We start from the raw sequence: 19,423 nt of genomic DNA, 5'->3' as shown, positions 1-19,423 counted from the left end.
ACATTGCCCGCCTAAGACAAGTATCTTGGACAAAAGGTAACACAGCTCTTCGTTCATTCAGTCCTTGCTCTACTCTTATATAAGGTTTCAATCCCTACACATTTATGAGGAGGTTTTAAGGAGTTATCAGGTTTTATGAAGTAATCTGGTTCAGAAACACAAAAGGACATCTTTTGCTGAGGGCGGTAGATAGCAGAGACTGCAACCACTAAAGGAGAAAGACAGATGCATTAAAGGATTTAAAAAAATTTTTTTTTAATGGAGACTGGTAGGCCAGTGCCTCCCAGCTTCTCAAATGTCCCTGTGCACCCCTCAGCCAGGACAGATTCATCTAGGGAAAGAACAGTGACTTACAAACTCATGCTCAAACTCCTAGTGTCCAACTGACTAACTTCCCAAAGAATCGGCCACTCTCTGGAGCATGAAGGATATGGCCAGATGACACGGTCATTGTTTATCTCAGTAGGTAGCTACTGTCTCAGCCTCTCAGGGCAGCCTAAGGGCTAGTGACTGACCACACATATTGTTACCACAACTGGAGATGAGTTGTGGCCCAAATGGGAAGTCACTAAGACTCAGAGGCATGACCTTCATGTGGCCTGTAGGGCTGGAGCCAACCTCCCTGACGCATCATCTTCTCACCAATGTCCACTTCTCTTCTACTCAGGGCAGGAAATTAGGAATGGCTGGCTCAAAGATGAGGCCATGGTTTTTGTCCTGGTCCTATCAGGGCCCCTTGGTGTCTTCTTTCAAAGTTTTGAATTCAGGATCTTGCCTTCTTCCCAGCTGCGAGCGTTCTCTTGACAAGGTCAGAGAAGTAACTCATATTCCTTTCCAATATCAGGGTTCTCCCTTCTCTTCTAAGCTCAAGGTCCTGACTTAGCAAGGTTAAGGACAAGCAGCAACAACAACAACAACAACAACAACAACAACAACAAAACACCACAAAAAACACAAAGTACGTAGGCTGGGGAAGTGATTTCACTCAGTCAGTTGGAGCACCAGGTGCCTTGGCAGATGCCAGGCATACACCATGAACAGCGTCTAGGCCCCTTGCTGGGATAGGGCATTAATGCAATGGGAGAGACTATTAAATGCTACAACGATCTCATTTGTGGGTGTTCTGAGTGTCAAGCAAGCTGACGGATACTCTGCTTAACCTGTGATAAAGAAACAAATGTACGCACTGAGTCAAGTCAACAGAGAAGAAATATCATCTAGCATGTGTGTACACAGGTGCACACAGAGACATGTGTATGTGCGTGCACATATATGTGCATAAGTGTGAAAATCCAGGGCCTTGCACAAACTGAGGTTCATTTACACTGAACGGCATTCCCAGACCGATGGTATGCCTTTTCATAACTTCCTACCAGAATATGCACACAAATACTCAGAGGTGTATTATTCATAATAGTCCCAAATATAAACCACCAGATGTCCAATAGCTGCAACTTATTAAATAAAATAGAGCATATTCATACAATGGAATATTATTCAACACCAAAAAGAATGAAGTATTTACATGTTTTGACATGGATGAACTCTGAAATTATGCTAAACGGATGAAGACAAATTTGTGTCTATTTCTAACATTGTTCATAATAGGCAAATCTTTAGAACAGAAAATAAATTAGTGGTTGCCAATGACTGTAGGAAAAGGGGGAAGTTGGGAGTGGCTCTTCCCAGATATCAGGGTTTTGTTTTGGGTAGGGAGTGTGCTGTGACTAGACAGAGTGAGGACTGCACAACCTTGGGCAGATACTTCAAGTCACTCACTGTGTACCTCACAACAGTGATTTTAGGTCATGCAGCATTTTGTTCTCTTTGGATTGCATCTCAAGTTGGAAGATCCCCTAATGGCCTTGCTTGCAGCATCGTGCTTCCTCCTCCTACAGGAACAATGTCCACTGGGGAGCAGCACCGCGCACTCGCTCTTGCGTACTCAGTGCTCAGCCGGACCCTTCCCTCCCCCCACCCCCCCCCCCCACGTCGTCCTCCCCACACACAGTCAAGTCAACCCCAAACATGTAATGTCTAGTAGCTTTTTGTTTCTATTTCAATACAATTACAGTCTAAGTGAGGCTTCTATTACAGCGACAATATAGCTCAGAGTCAGGGTCTTCGGTGCCACAGCATGCTAATCTTTTTAAGACCTCTACGATGGCATACTTTGCTGAGCAGGTCACAGAGCACACTCCCCTTACCTGCCTTCTGCTGCCCTTCTGGAAGCCTGTCATGTTCCCATCCCCATGGAACCGGCTACAGAGCACACGGGATTGTGTGTGATATTTTGCACATAGTTAAGCACACAAAATACGCACATATGCTTGCTGAGTAAAAAACCATTCTTGTCTCAGAAAGCAGAGTCGTGATGTGCACAGCATCTTTGCAGAGAAGAACAGGGCGGGGCGGTCTCCAGCCTCACACCCGAGGCAGGCCACTACACTTTCGCAGAGTGAACATAGGGGGGAAAACTTCACACACTGGATAAACAGTTCATCTGATCCAGAAAAATTGCCAAGTCTTAGCTGGAATACAATAGTGCCCATGAACCATGCACAGACCCAGCGCTGCAACATGCAGAGAGGCCAGCTACTGAAATGGATGTCCACCCTCTTTTTGTAAAGCATTTTCACTAACCTCCAACACTGAAACTGAGTGAGCAGGAAGAAACAAAATGTTTGGTACTTATTCTGACATGTTCAAGGCAAAGGGGGCCTGTTTCCCTCCTGAAGCTGAGCGTGGGTAACTATCCCATGAATGCCTCGGCATAGGCTGCGGATTTGTATAAAATAAACCAAGGCACTGATTTCTAGATTTTTATCTAGAAAAACAAGTCAAGCGTGGACACTAAACTGTACCTTTTCTTTGGTGTACTTTTCAAATGATAATTCTGTCTACTGTCACCATTAAATCTTAATCCACTCCAGCTCCTTGCATGGGTCATTGAGTCTATATGTACTGCTGTTATTTTAAAATGTTTCCCTTTGGTAGGGAAAGAGGGGGAGAAAAGATGTTGAGAGCCAGATGGGCCTCTTCACAGTTCATTTATCAAACCTAATACGCTGGGCTCCACCCTCCACTCTCTCACTATTGCGGTTAAACTTCCATATAATTTGGTAATCATTTTCATTATCAGACAGTGACCCCAAAGCAGCCGATCCTGGGATCCTCAGTGCTGGCAGCTGCTCTTTTTCTGCCTGCTCCTACAGTAGACCCTAAGAGCTTTGGGTTTTATTAGCTGCAGACTGACCTCTGGGCTGCGGAGGTCAAGAAGGGGTCAGATCAGAGGGCTTGCCCCGTTCTTTAAAAGCTATAACAAGCTGTCTGTCAGGCAGAGTGGACTGTATAAACAAAGGCAAAGCTTCAGAAATTCGGTACCTCTTCTGTTAACACTTGCCCGGCATTCACACGGTGCTCCTGACGGGGACATGAATGGACAGCCTTAATAAGCCTATTTGGAGAGGGCTGTTTATAAGATTATCAAGTTTGGGGAAGGAAATCCAACTGCGTTCAGAAGTGCCTCTAGAATCACAGGCTTGTGTGACACTGTGACAAACTCAGTTACCCCCAAGTCACTGCAGAATCGACACTTTCCTCAGGCAGCTAAATGACAGAGAACATATGCTTTTGGTTTCAGACATGTGGAGTCCCAGACAATAGATCCACTCCTGGTCTGAGAGGGGGACACATGTTTTATGACTAAGTTACAAGTTTCACTGGAAATGTACTCTGGTCATCAGGATGGCAGATGAACCTGCTGAAGAAAGGACATAGGAAGACCGGTGGCACTGAAGTGACTGCCAGTGGGAGCTGGGCTAACTAGATTCTTGAAGTTGTACAGCTCAATGTATATTATAAGCAAATTAGAGTCATCCAGGTGCAACTTTCTGAAGAGAAAAAAATCTATTATCTAATCTAACTGGTCCCCTGATAGCTTTGATGAAGGTAAAGGCTGAAATCTACTGCTTGGCCTCTGGCGAGTGCTAATTATTTTCTGTTAAAGCACAGTTTTGTTTTCTTTTCTTTTCCTTTCTTTCCTTTTCTTTGGGTAATTCTTAAGCACACAATAAGCCCATCTTTAAAATCCAGGCAGCAAGGGAGAGAGGCACTTTCGGGGATGCTTTATAACTTTTACCACCACCCGCTGGACAGCCACGCAAGGCCCAGCCTGTGCCAGACGCTGGGCAGGGCTTTGATGAGAAAAGAGAGGGATATGGTGACCGTCTGTTTATCCGGCTCATATGGATGGGGCTTTGAGATAGGGCACTGAGATGGGAAACATCAAATGGGGGCGCAGAAGGGTGGGGGAGGAACACGGTTATTTAATACTCCGAGGACACTTAGCCTTTGGAGCTCTCAGGACACCGACCTCTTGAAATTTTCTTTCAGGTGTTTGGTTTTAAGAGGGCCTGCACAGTGTCAGCGGCTGAGCCCCTACTTCCCTCCGCCTCTGCCACAAAGGACTTGCGAAATTTTGTTTCAGATACTAGACTACATCAACTTCAACACTGGCTCCAGCTCCTGATTAAACTGTTAGCTGTAAAGGGCCAGAAATGCTGAAGCCAGACTCCATTTAAACAGGCCATCTCGGCCACGCTGTCTAACGAGTTGATGTCATAGGAAATTACTGGTAACAAACTATATGCACCCAGCAAAAGACAGCCGCTCCTGGGGAACGCGCACCAGGGCTGTGAGGTCCTCAGAGGGAAGGGCGTGGGAGAAAGAATATAGCGGACACAGTCTTCTTCTCCTTTCTGAATTAATAAGTAGCACCAAGGAGAAGAGAGGAAGTGGCAAAGAGAGAGAAAGAAACCTCTCTGATGCCCCAGTGCTGGTAGTCCATTATTTAATAAAATATAATACAAATATAATAATGGTAACATAAAAAAGCCAAAATTTCATTACTGCAAGTTAAATGGTAAATTGTTCTTTAGTCACTGCTGTTGAAAGCTCGTTTACTATAACCACACTGTATGAGGGGGGCAACACTGACGACGTGATGCTCCCCTGAAACACAAGTCCGGAATTAGACAGAGACCATGCAGCTGAGGATGCAGCTTCTGATACCTAGGGAGGAGCAATAGTTCACACTGCATTTCCTGGAAAATGCTGCTCCTGTCTTCATGCCTTTTCAAACACATCTATTTTATGCTTGTAATTACTGGTACGGCTATCAATTATTATAAATTCTGCAGTATGAGAATATTATGGCTCTAGATGAAAATGTTCTTTGATTCCTAGGCACAGAGAATTTCTAAGCATCAAATAGGATGTTGGAATAAAACACAGTGTCACCTCTTGACTCCTCTTGCTCTTGTGCAGAGAAGGAGAAAGAGCTCAGTAGTTTTAATAGCTACACACGCAGAAGAAACCCAACATGTGGAGGAGCCAGCTCCGACCTCGGAGACATCAACTCTCTTTCAGGAAGATGACACTGGACTTCCTCGGCAAACACATTCCGTCAGAACTGATGACTTGCACAGACCTTCCATAGTAGCAGCTTTCTAACCACAGGTACCCCCACGCACAAACAAAGCAGGTTGAAGCAAAAATGATCTCTACTCAGCCAATTCTGAAAAGGAGGCAGACCAATAAGCACAGTTTCCAAACACTCTGTCCCCGTGCAGGTAGTGAGAGTGCATTGCATGGCTTTCCCACTATCTGCCTAACAAAGCTAGACTTCAGACGGCTGATCAGAAAGGGTGCTTGGGCATCAGGTACTTAAGCTGCATTACGGTCAAGATGCAAACCTGCAGGCTAAATGTTACACTTGAGGAAGACTTGTCCACACATATGGACAACGTCGGTCATCGTTATAGTCGATGAGGTTACCACAGGCAGGAAAGCTAACTTCAGCTCAGAATGTCATCACCTGGTTCATTTCCTATGGCCCCACAAATGAGAGGGACAAGCTGAGCCAGGTCAGGGACAGCAAACCCCACCTCCCGGCAGTACGAACCTGGCGTGCCATTCTTTCCTCAGATTCTGGCGCACGGTGATTGGGGCCAGGATGGCAGTGAGAATTTCACTCCTTTGTTCCACAGGGAGCCCCTCTCTTTTAACTTCACGAAGCACAGCATTTGTCTAGAAGAAATGATCCCCAAAAGAGAAAGAAAAAGTGAAAAATTAATAATAAAAAAAAAAGCCCATAAGCAAATAAGGACAGTAAATCAATGGCTTTTTTATTACAGTTCCCTTGCTAACAAATCAATACGGTAAATGATGGTCAAAAATGGCCAGCATATATTCTGGGTTTAATCAATGTACATGGCACACAGGGCAAACTCCAAAGCACCATCGCCTAGAGAAACGTGTCCAGACGCTGTGCATTTTCACTCCCATTTTCTCAGCACACCAATGGTTTTTCCCCCCAGGGAATTGCCTACCATGAGCTATTATTAGGAATGATTTTCATGGATTGGTCACTGTGAGTTGTTTGTTTTGTCTTTAAACAAAACAAAACAAAACAAAACAGGCTCTGACTTTCCCTGTTTCCTGCCACCCAGTGGAGGCTTTCTGCACAGCCCCTCTGGTTTGAATCATTACTTTCAATTTCCACCTATGTCAGAGGTTGCTACCACTCATCATCCTTGCTGGTTGCGAACCAAGAACTAGCAAAGAAAGAAATGAGGGCGTGGAAAAAAATCAGAAAGAACAGTGTATCTCAGTAAACATTTTTTAAAGATGTGTGAATACTAAAATTGTTTAATTATGTGTGCATACATGTGTGCAGGAATGAGTGCAGGAGGGCACTGGGTCCCTTGGGGCAGGAGCTACAGGTCATGAACTGTCTAACATGGATGCTGAGAAGCAACTCAGTATGTCTACAAGGGCAGAATGTACTCTAACTGCTGACCCAACTCTCCAGCCCCACATCTACTTATTTTTTTTTAACCTATTTACTTTTTCTTGGGTGTCCATATCTGTGAGCATGCATAGGTGCCACCACCTGCATGGGTGCCACAGCCTGCATGGGTGCCACCACCTGCATGGGTGCCACAGCCTGCATGGGTGCCACCACCTGCATGTGGGAACCAAAGGACAGCTTGTGAAGGTTGGTTCTCGGCTATCATGTGGGTCCCAGAGCCAGACTGAGGCTGTCGGGCTGAGCAGCAAGCATCTTTACCTGTTGAGTTGTATTACTAGCTCTGTGAATGGTATCTTAAGTTCAAGTCAGGGTGAAATCTGTGCGGCTTCTCTGACATTCTTTTGTAAACACCAGTTTACCCAAATATAAGTGTATATCAAATAGAACACAATTCTAAAAACATGATGAAAATTAATCTGGTTTTCCATTGAGTTCATAAAAATAGGCTTTTTATTTTTATTTTAAATGAACTGGCCAAAGTGGAGGTTAGCGGAACAGAAGAGTCCTGCTGTTTCCTTGCTGCTCAATTCATGCCTTCTGTGCCGGGTGCTGATGCAACCACTGAGTTACAGCGCTCTCCGGAACTTGAGACCCACCTCTTGACTCCACCTGATCTTTCTATACCATGTAATTATTAACAGCCCCCTCCCTCCAGCCGTCGTTGTTGTTTCTGTGGCCAACACCCACCCTTTGGCTCCTTTGTCCAGCAACTGCACCCAGACTCCCTGTGGGGAAAGTCCTTTTTCTCACCACTCCTGGCCACAGAAGACTGCGGCATCCCTCTAAGGGCCTGAGCCAGGTCACTCTGACTCTTTGATCTGGTCTCTCACACTCTTGAGAGGTTGATGAAGAAAAGAGAGTGTCTTCAGAGGCGACCCATCGAGTACCTTAGCTCTAGGACTCCCTGTCTTTGGCTGGCCTGTTTTTTCCTGAGCATTGTGGAAGGTCTTTCTCTGCTCCTCAAGCATCTGAGTTGCCACTATCTTTCAAATAAAGCCTCTTTTTGTTTGTTTTTTTTTTTTTTTAACTCGCCAAAATCTATTTCTGACTCTTAGAATGGAATACATCATCTGACCAGCACAAAGCTAAGGCAGGAGACAGTATCTCCACGGTGAAGGGTCCCAGCTGGGATGCGAACCCTGATTCATGCCCTCTAGGATCTAGACATGCACAATTCTAGGAGATAATGCCAAGGCACAGTCAGCTTCCACAGAAGTATGTCTCAGCCCTCCAACCCAGAGAGGAAGCTTTCTCTTTGTAGACAGTCCCAGTATGCAACCCCAGATGCAGGAATTACATACCCCACTCAGGGCAGACAGAGGATGTGAGAGAGTGAAGCAGAGAGCACGTGCTCTGTCACGTGGCCACAACTGGGCTCTGTGATCTCAGCCTTTTAGAGATGCTGGCTCAAGAGGACCAAATCAAGAATTCAAACAAACAAACAAACAAACAAACAAAACAAACCCATTGGCAGAGGAGTATTAAATGTGAACATTCCTGGTTATGTTCATGCTGGAAGCCCATTAGCATTTTTTAATATAAAAAATAAATATTGTGGTGCTAGACAGAACTTAGGCAGCCTCTAGCCTGTGGCTTTTAATCCAGAAGATGCCAAATTTCAGACTGTCCTACTTACAACAGCTCTGTCCCTCATCTGAAACATGCAACATCGTACTGTTAAAGCTGGGAGTCACACAGTGCATTCCCATGCCTGTGTGTACACATTACTTCACCTACACAAAGGATGATGGATACATCCAGTAGGCTCCAGGGTGAAGAAAATGCTCTGTAAAGCGTCTTTGGCATGCCCTGGCCTCTACTACCATGTTCATTGTCTCCAGTGGCTCTTTTTCCATACACAGTGAGGAGCCTCTCTGAGGGGAGGAGGAGTGTACGAGGAAGTTCCACGTAGAAAGCAGAGGCTATTGTCTCGCTTACCAGTGTGTGCCTACTAACAGCCTAACCTCTTCATAGCTGTCAAAATAAGTGAAAGAGAAACATGAAGAATAAGCACTGCAAACAAAAGGAACAGTAGATGACTCTTAAGAAATTACTATCCCATACCTGATAAGCTCATAAAACTGGTAAACTTTCACGAGGGGCTCTTCACTGCTAAGAATTAATGATCTTCTAAAATAACCAGACTTCTATGTCTCAGTTTTCTGGGCTTCAGACTCTATCTCTCAGGCTCTTTCAAGCTATACAACATCTAACATTTGTCTTTAAAGTAACCCATATTTTTAAAAATTAAGAATACACACACTTTAAAGAAAAATGGAAAAACCAGTGGTGCTCTTCAAAGATGAGATGATAACCATAAAGTGAAGGCACACTGTCTGCCTTCCTCCAAGTGGGCTCGTCACTTGGCCAGGTTCCTCTAAGTAGGTCATTGCTCAATGGGGCTCCCGAATGGACGTGCACTCTTTCTGCATTCCAACGAGGGCCTCTGACAGCATCACATAGAGGCCAAGGCAAGCTCTCCTCACAGTACTCCAGGTGTGGACTTGTCAGCGCCAGCTAACGCGGTTCTGGGAATTCCTATGGGCTTCATGGCACACTCAAGAGGGAAGGCTGATAGCAGTGGTATAACTACATAGCCTTTCCTAAGTGGAGAGAGAAGCCACTGAACAAAAAAGGAAATTTCAGAATGTCAAAAGAACATTCCCCTTACATGATAATTCACTGATATTTCTCTTTATACTAATGGGGCTCCTCAAGTTTGACTTACCCTGGGGATAAGAGGAAGTATTTTCCCATTAGTACCAACATAGAACACTCATGTACATTCCAAAAACAAACAAACAAACAAACAAACAAACAAACAAGCAAACAAAACAAACAAACAGACAAAAACCAGTCACCTACCACCCAAAGCACATTATCTCTCCCCTCACCCAAAAGACGGAAAGCAAGCCACGGGGGCAGGAGCACACCTAGAGAGTTATGTCCCTTTTCGATAAAGTCCAAGAGGATTGTGGCCAGATAAGAATGAACCAAGCAAGCATATTTTTAAGAGGACTAGGCATTCCCCCTGAGTCATCTCCTAATGGCAAGGCCCCCTCTAACTGTATATAGACACATGGACAGGACCTTTCTCTGAGCTCATGTCAAGACTGGTTGTCCAGTACACCTGCCACTTTGATCATCAGTGTTCACTTTCATCTCAAACTCAGTTCATCTAGCACATCCAAAGTTGCCAGAAAGTGTTAACTATTTAAAAGAGAAGACATTAAAGCTATCTGGAAATTGTGACCAGAACACTCTGTGCACCAGGAACACAAACACATCCCTGTGAACACCCCAAGAGGTAGAAAAGGCTTTCCTTCCAGCGTAGCTCTTGCTTTTGCAACCGGCCGGTTTGTCCTGCCCTCCATCCATGAGGTAGGAGGGGCCTCTCTCTCTCCTCGGCTCCTGCTGCTCAGCCCTTGGCGTGCCCCTCCTTGTCTCCAGGTGATTCTTCTTCCTGAGACCATCAACTGTTGCCGCCCCGAGCCCATAACCTTCATTCTCTGGTCTCTTTTGCCCCCTCTCTCTGTAGAAAGCACTTTAAGGGGCTCCTGTAGACTCATGGCATCTACACGCCTACCCTCTGCTCTAAGTTCTGCCTCATGCAGCCAACAACTAGCTATCTCTTCTCAAACAGTGTCCCAGCCTCCATCTGCCCACATCTGAAGCACCTTTGCTCCTCCATTTCTCTTCTTTTCCCTAATCCTACCCTAGAATGAGTGGCACAGACTCCACCCCTGGAATCATCCAGTAGCCCTTCCCTGCCCCTTGCACACACTCTCTTCACCTCAGCACTAAATGTCGACTTCTCTCTCCCTCCCTGTCTCCTCCAGCTCAGACCTCTCACCTGTACCACGTAATGGACTCCAAACTGCCATCAATCTTATGCATCTATGAATTTCCTTATTTCAAGAGAGAACGTGTTGGGGGCTTGGGATGCTGTTCAGTAACAGAACACTTGCCTAGCATGCACAGGCTCCTGGAGAGGGGTGGGGAAGAGGTGAGGAAGGGCAGGAGGGAAGAAAAGAGGAAGGGAAGGAACAGGGTCATTTTTCCAAGTGCAGGTCTGAACCAGTACTGTCCTTCAAATATCTCAGCACTGTGCACACAGAGGTCTGTGGACGGCATGTATGAAGTCCTGGTGCCTCCAAGAAGCAGAGTAACCTCAGAGATGAGGCTCTTTGGCCTCCAAACCCCAACATCACCAGGGCATTCCTTCTTATATATGCTTTAGTTTTAAATTTTAGAAGTTTTGTTTCATTTTAAGCTCAAATACCTAAGCCGAAACCAAAGCCAAAATAAAAGAAAAGAATCCCTGCTATCTTGAGTCCGCTGGCTTTGCCAGTTTTACCGCTGGGCATCTTCTGTTCCACACAAACTGCTAGGAAGTCCCTGAAAGCACCTGGTTGCTCTACAGGATGCACGCCCTTGATCCCTGCTGACTCTTTCAGACACATCTCAGACCACACCTCCTTATGAAGTCCTGCATGAGCCACAGACTGGTGCCAAACTCAGCTGGTCTGACTACCTTTGAGCAGGACCTAAACCGCACCTCAGTGCACTGTGTGTGTTCAGTAAGCTCCACGTTTCCTGCTCCACCGTGCCAGCTCTTTCAGGACAGACAGGCTCCATGTTCACTTCCAAGGCTCCTGGGAGGGCAGCATGCTGTGGCAATAGACTCCTGGTGGACATCTCTGACTTTATGATATCCAATGACAAGCCGTAGAGCACCTGGTGCATAAGGCAAGTGGTCACCTAGGCAGGGATTTGCCAAAGGAGTATTTGATTCAAAGTGCTCCCGAAGACATGTCTAAGAAAGAGCTTGTAAAACCTACTCTAAAGCAACATTATTAAGGGGGGGGGGGGAAGCATATATAGCAAAGGCAATCCGCATTTGGATGGACTGCCCACAATAGACCCATCATATTTGATCTATGTACACACTCAGCTATAAGCCATTTCAACAGAGAAACTAACTCGGAGTCTGGATACACACAGGACACTAAGGACCCTAAGATTCCAGAAAGCCTTTAGTTTCTTCTCCCTTAAAACTACACGCATAAAACCAATGCAAAAACAAACAAACAAACAAACAAACAAACAAACACAAAACCAAAAACAAAACATAGCAGGGAGGGAAAAAAGGAAGGGAGGGGCAGGGAAGAGAGGGAGGGAAACCAAGAATCTAAGGAATCTTGAAATTTAGGCTTATAGTCTTTGAAAATAATTTTTTTAGTTCTTAATTTATTATATTAAAACAGAACTCACTTAATTTTTCTTGAACACAATTATATTCAGTAACTTTGTTCATGCTTAATTGTGAGTGTGCCTATGAGCACATGGGCCAGAGGGCAGACTTTGGTACACACAGGCTTTCAGAGAGGGAAGTTTAGATTAACAGGAATGGATGTGTGTGCTCACTGCTAACAACGCAGTTCACCATCAAGTCCTCTGCTCCTCTCTGACTTGGAGTGACAGTTCTGAGCAGGCTACAGTCCCGGAACTCACACTGAAGCTACTACCATAAAAGCAGAAAACTTTTGCTTAAGGACGTACAGCATACAGGGAAACAGAATGGCACTCTACAAATATGGCTGGCAACGCCTCTGCTTAGTTTATTTACATGGGGGCATTCTTGTGATTTCAAAGTACCAACAGCAGGATCCCAGAGCCACAAGATTTTCCTGCTTCCTGAGTTCCCATCCTTACTACCACCTGTGGAGAACGGCCTCCTAACAGTACACACAGTGTGGTCCTCTGTTAGGATTGTTGTCCTGTCGTCATTGCCCCCACCGCTGTCCTCACAAATTACAAAGCCCTGCTCTAAGCGATGCTGCGGGCTAAGGTTCAACTTGTAAAGAAACTTGGTTTCAGATGTTATCAGCCAAGAAAGCTCTTTCCCCATCAGGACTGTCAAAAACCCAACAGGCCTCCCCTCTTCAAAAGTCCAGGGATCCTTTTTTTTCCCCTTCCTCTTTTCTTCCATCCCCTCCCCCTATAAGAAGAAAGGTTCTGAACCCACGGAGATAGCCTTGGTCCCATCAAAGAGAGGTCGATCTCAGGTCTTCCCTCATTTACTGACTGTCAGCTCGAGATGGCTCTTTTGTGTGGCCTCCGAAGCTCAGCGCTGAGTGATGCCGTCACATTTTCTAAACTGGACGGGCACCACCAAAGATTTCCACTGTGCTTGGATCCACAGCCCAGCAGAACAAATAAACATCCCTCTCGGGCCCCACTGCCTCCTTTATCTCCCTCTCTGGGAGCAGGAGATTTTGGGGGTGCCAATGTTTACACAATGTTAAAACTTTCTTTCCCGTTTCCTGAATTTGAGAAAACACATCCTGGATGACCTCGGCTAAGAGATAACACCAAGTCACCACTGGGTGCCACCTCTACTGGACTACAGGAGATGGCTGTCTTAGGTCCCCTCCCCTCTCCTCCAGAGTCTATTTACAAGGCAAGAGAAAGAGATAAGCTGGCTGTCTTGAGGATGAGGTGGGGGGGGGGGCATCTCATAGGCAGAAAGAAGTCTTCAAGAGGCCACAAACAATGCAGCTTTTCATTCCCACGCAAAGGCCCACTGGATTCAATTTGCTCAAAGACCGGAGTCATTTGAATGGAGAGTTTACCAAATGTGTCCCCCACAATGTTCTCTTAGGCATCTGTAGGTCAGAGAGGTAGGGAGCGGAGGAGGCAAGTGGGAAGTGTCTGAGGAGAAAGAATTGGGTGGAAATGACTCTTTAATGCGTTCCCTCATTTCCAAAGGAGTGTCAGTGAGAGCAGGTATTCCTGCGGCTGCTGTAACTACCCAGTGAGACAGCCTATACAAAGTGACCAGCACAATACGGCACATTGACCAGGTGCTTGACCAACGGTAGGAAATGTCATATATAGAAAAGATTCAGGAAAAATGACACAGAGGAGTGGACATGGATACCAATTTTTTTTTAAATCTTAAATTCTTTTGACTGGCACTGGTGGCTTCTTTTCTTCCACAGGGCACACAGTGTCCGTCATTTCACGTGCCCCTAGTATAGAAGTCACTGCATCTCATCTGCTCCTTGCTAGCACAGTCCAGCATCTCAGGGCAGTCTTGTGCTCCACCACTGGCAAGGTCAAGCCTTGTGGGGGATGGCCTTTGTGCGTGTTTCACCTGGAACACCAGGGTAGTGTTTGCAAACTGGGCTTCAGAACTGCTGCGGCAACCTAGGCGGTTCAGATAGTGGTGAAAGAGAGCCTGGGCTTTTGTTTACTTCGAGGAAGGAAGGAAGGAAGGAAGGAAGGAAGGAAGGAAGGAAGGGAGGGAAGAAATGAGAGAGGGAGGAGAAGAGGAAGAAGAAAAATACAGAGGAAGGCAAGAGGAGGGGGGGAGAGGGGATAAGAGAAGAGGACAGAAGGAAAGAGAAAAGGAGGGGCCAGATGAAGACGAAGGAGAAATGTGTTGTTTATAGAAGCCAGCTGCTGGGGCCTTGGCGCCAGCAACCCCCATCCTTCTATTTCACACTGCCCCCACCCCCGCCCCCACTGGCACAGGTACAATTCAGTGTTGACTTCAGGGCTTCAGAGGGCCCTTGGCCGATTTGGTCCATGATTAATTGGCAAAGACATGGCTGGCCATATGGAACAGAGAAAGCATCAAGTAATTCATACTTCTGTGTGTGATCGCTTGGCCCTGTATTTTAATGCACAGGAAAGAGCTAGTCCAGCACAGCCCTGGTGTCTTGCCCCCGACAGCCCATTAAGAAACCTCAGAGCACCTAGTCGAAGTTCCACTGCTGGCTTTTCAATAGCAGCCTAATAGAACAGAGGCCAGGCTTTCCAGCTAGTCTTAAATCTTTCACATACAGTACATTAGCCACTGCCACCGAAACAACGGCTTCTTATGAGGAAATGGGATTTGATTCCTAGGCTCTGCATACTTACTGCTTTTTTTTCTTTCTTCCTTTATGGAGTTTACAAAATCATTGTTCTCCCCCCCCTCCACACCCCCTGCCTTTTCCTGTTTTCTAAGCAGGCTAAAAGATTTGCCTATGTCAGGAGTCTACCCTGCTTCACTGTTAGTACTCGCTGCCTAATAAAGTTGATTCATAGCGAGGTGAAAGACACAGCTTAATTATTCTCCCCAAGACAGCCCAGAGCCACTGCAAGGATGACACTGAAAACAAGAGCGAACTGCAGCTTCCCAGGAGGAGGGCGCCTCGCACACACTTTCACAACGCTTCCTTCTTTCTCGTCATCCTGAGATGAGACCACTCAACATGGAACCAGTATCAACTCATCTCCCTGTTCTGCTGCTATGTGCTGACATGATGCACCATGCCAGGGAAGAAGGTGCCACCCCGGGAGCAAGCCTACCCCAGCGTCACCTGCTACACTCTACAGCCTGTGTACACCTTCCCACCGTGATTTCCTTCCAGGGATTTTTCAAAGGAGAGTGTTAAAATGATGATGTGCTCAGTAGTCACTTCTGTCAGTTCTGACGCGTGTTGGTAGTGATGACTTTGTTGACACTTTCCGCTAGAAAATATTTACATGGCATCTTTTGTCCAATGTGCTTTTTTAAGGTGCTATAATTACCTCACACTGGAAGGCACCATAGGATTTGACTGTCTATTCATTAGCAGGACTGTAATTGCCTCCACTGCCAAAATGAGCTCCCAACCTGTTTATAGCTTTAAGCCAAAGGAGACTACTGCCTCTCTGTGGCTTCTCTTTGCTGGAATACACTGGCGCTTTCCAGAACAAGCAACTTAACCAGCAAACAAGGTCAGGAAGCAGCAAGAGCAAGCGTAAGAGAAAAGAGCCATCAGCATGAAAACAGACCAGAAAATACGGCCATAGGAATACCAAGGTGTTTTCACAGAGACAAGCATTCTCACTACTATAAAGCCATTTTATATTTCGCTGAATTTTAGTATGCTCTATAAAGTATAATGATAATTTAATTCTCTCTTGGTCAACTTTCACTTGCCCTCTGAAGGGGTAAAAAAGGACCAAGAGACATTTAGTGGCCTAATAAGCGGCATGCTAATTCGTAATTCTCTAGTGCACTGGAACTGTAACAGTATCCCTAATATATTACAAATCAAAGTGTTACGCCAAACCCGTGGAAATAAACTCACTCAAGCTACAGAAGTTTCAATACAGGAAGTGATGGGTTAATCTTCAGCACACAACACCATGCGGATCTAGAAGTAAGCACGGGCATCATGAATGCTGGGATGGCAGTTGACTTCTCTCCAGCTACTGTGGAGGTGCCTGGCCTTGTCATTTGTCCTTTTACCGAAAGCTTTTCACTCTATAAATAAAAGCACGAAGTCCCTCAACCCCAGCACGACACACACACTGCCCCTGATTTCTAGCCACCACTTTTAAGAATCTTGCTACACCACTCTCCTCACAGCCTAACTACTAACAGAAGGTGACGCAGTGTTTAACTACACCAAGCACTAAGAAGTTGGACCACATCAGGCCTGAGCAGTGCCCCAGTCCCCGGGCAAGTGAAAGTTATCCAAGCTCTCCATCAGGTCTGCTCCCGCCTTCGCTGAAACATCAGTAGCACAAAGGCTGAAGTGGTCTGTCATGCACACTGGATTATATGAAGTGTAAAACATTGGGGGAGAGGAGAGGAGGAGGCTTTTGAAAGGGACCAGGGGAAAAAGAAATCACACTTGCAAGAGGATCCAGCTGACAGCTTGGTCCCTAACAAGTGAGACAAGTGAATATGTTTAGATGCTCTGTGAATGCAGGCAGAGCGCAGGCCCTTTGTCTGCGGCCCTACAGTGTGTCTTTAACCCAACTGCTGCCTGCATCACTGAACATATGTTTTCTACACAAGAGCTGAAGCAGAAAAGGCTCTTTGTTATAATTCACTCTTTGTATCTACCCGCCCCTCCCCCTTCCACTCACCCATTCTCTCGCTGACACCCAAGCTAAAGAGCCCCAGTGGAAATTTTAACCGCTTGGGACAAGGAAGCCACAGGCTGTCCTGCTACCCTCAGGCTTGGAGAAGTGGCCCCATGGTGACACTAAGGGCAAGAGCCACAGTTACCGAATGCATACTCCTACCTGGCCAAGGGGCATGCCCTCCAATTTATCTCATTTAAAGCAGCGATCACCATGTGAGAGACGTCTCTGTTAAATGTGGAAACGAAGTACAGAGACAATAGTAAGTCACTCCACAAGGCTATGGAAGAGTTCAGTTTTAGAGACTTGCAGTTTGACCTGCTTATGGGACATTCAGCAGACAGATTTTTAGAAAATCACACTTGTACCCCCAATATACATACATACATACATACACACATATACACATATACACATATACAGACACACACAACGACTCTCTACTCAAAATGTCACTGCATCTGAGAATGTATTTGGTGGCACAGCATCCAAATGCAAGCAAAGCTGGCTAGTGGGTCACTCAACTCAGGCCTGCAGAGGAAGTAATGTTAAATGGAGATACTTCACATATCCCTGTAATGGGACTTCAGGATGGCGAAGAAGAACAAGAGCCCCAGGGGGCAACTGCCAAGCTGGCCATAGGTAAGTTACTTCTCTCTGGCTTCAGTTCATCCACCTGAAAAGGAGAGCAGTTATTGCCCCTTACCCAGGGTTCCAACAGGATTCATGTTAAAGGCATCAGACCCCTAGAACAGCAATGTTGCTATGTGATGCATGTTACTGTGTGTTAGATGGTGCTCTGAGGCACAACTGTTGAGATTTAGAGACACTAAGCATACTGGCCAATGCAGGCATTAGAGTAGGCATCCTTTCTGTGTTAACGAACTTCCTTGATGCTATGGCCAATGCCTGACTAAAAGCAACTTAAGGAGAAAAGATTTATCTTGGCTTATGGCCTCAGGAGACACAGTCCTTTAGAGTGGGGAAGCCATGGCTGCAGAAGGACGAAGTGGCTGGTCGTGTTGCGTCCAGTCAGGAAGCACTCAGCTAGCTTCTTCCTTCGCTCCTTTTTATTTGGGGTGGGACTACAGCTCATGGGATGACAGTGCGCTCACACTCACACTCCTCAAATAACCTCCTCTGGAAACATCCCCTGCAGGTCACCTAGAGGTGTGTCTCCCAGGCGATTCCAAATGCAGCCAAGTTGGCAGTGCAGGTGAAACTATAGGGTATACTGCTCCCCTGTGCCTTCTGTTCAGTCTTCACAGCACATGTGTCTTAGGTAGTCCAGTATCTCCTGGTGTGAGCACTATATAAGTAGTGATGATGATGATGATGATGATGATGATGACGATGCAAGAGGCATGTCACCCAGCACCTTCAACATGCCAGGCACTGCTCATGAGCTCCGCATATCTGAATCCTAGTCTATGAGAGAAAAGTATTTACGGTGCTTTCATTTAAAGATTAAAAAACCAGAGACTCAGAAAGGTTTAGTAATTTGTCAGATTTCATTCTATCAGTAAGCAACAGAGCCACATCTAACTCAAGGGGCCAGGTGCCAATGCAGGTCTACTTGTACACTGCAAGATGCTTTCAGAGACATTATCTCAATTATGCCAATTGAGTAAAGCAGGCATCGATGAGGAAACTGAAGCTTAGCTAAGTTAAATAATCCATCAAATAGTGAAATTTAGTAAGTGGAGTAATCTGGTGATATAACCCCAGGCCTAGCACACTTCATACTAGGCACATAGAGCAAAGGCAACCTCCTGTGGGGAACGATAGTTGAGTCCCTGCTACACGGCCGTCGGGAAAAGGTCAGAATACTTAGGCACAAGGAGCTTCCAACTTAGTAGGGAAATAGTGGAGGACGGAAGACGAGTGAGGAGTCACATAAGGGGCTTAACTGAACTGGAGGATAGATTTGAGTTACAAAGTATGTCTCGGCTCTTCATTGACATCGTAACATGAGCAGTTAATGTGAACCAGCTGGGTACTATCCTTCCCGCTTTATCTACAGCAATAAGAACTGAGACCCACGCCTCTAAGAACAAAGCCGTGACACAAACACACCACCGTAAAAATCCAGCCTCAACTATCTTATTTTCTTAGCAGTCCCACAGGGAAGACTCTGGGCCACTATAAGGCAGTGGCTATTGACAATGTGACTGACAACTCCAGACAATCTAGGGAGAATGCTGTGAGCAGTTGCCATATTTGTCCTTAGAAAGGATCTGCTCAACCAAACCCAGCTCCCACCTATAGGCAGCAGTCTATGTAGACTCGCTGAAGTGAGGGTGCAGAGACACACAGGCACACATACTCGCATACAGCTTTGTGATATAGCCACATACCCAGTTAATTGTGTGATAATTGTGTGATAAAATTCTCTGGTAGGGAGTCAGTACCTGCTAATCGGCAATTTATGTAGATTTTATTAAAGTGTTACTAGTAGGAATAAAAAGAGAAATGCACACAGTAGCTATGGAAGTCCTATAAGAAGGGGGTTGATATAAGTAACTGTTAGCTATTGTTAGTTATTGAACATTTACCAACTGCCATGTCCTGTCCTGATGTACATGCCTAGGACACTTTGGTGAAGTAATTCAGAAAGTGGTTTTGTTTTAACCACCA

At 45.8% G+C, this 19,423-nt stretch overlaps 1 protein-coding gene across 1 annotated transcript in view; it reads right to left on the bottom strand.

The window, feature by feature from the left end:
* Positions 1–19,423, bottom strand: part of Fto (FTO alpha-ketoglutarate dependent dioxygenase) — a 353,593-nt gene that overhangs the window by 137,193 nt on the left and 196,977 nt on the right. Inside the window, exon 8 of the mRNA XM_051168530.1 lies at positions 5,966–6,090. Coding sequence (XP_051024487.1) covers positions 5,966–6,090 — 125 coding nt within the window. The remainder of the gene's footprint in view (positions 1–5,965; positions 6,091–19,423) is intronic.

Source organism: Acomys russatus, chromosome 26 (assembly GCF_903995435.1).
Source record: "Acomys russatus chromosome 26, mAcoRus1.1, whole genome shotgun sequence".
In the NCBI taxonomy this organism is placed as follows: domain Eukaryota; kingdom Metazoa; phylum Chordata; class Mammalia; order Rodentia; family Muridae; genus Acomys; species Acomys russatus.
The sequence above is the reverse complement of the archived record's forward strand: the minus strand, read 5'-3'. Positions and strand labels throughout refer to the sequence as shown.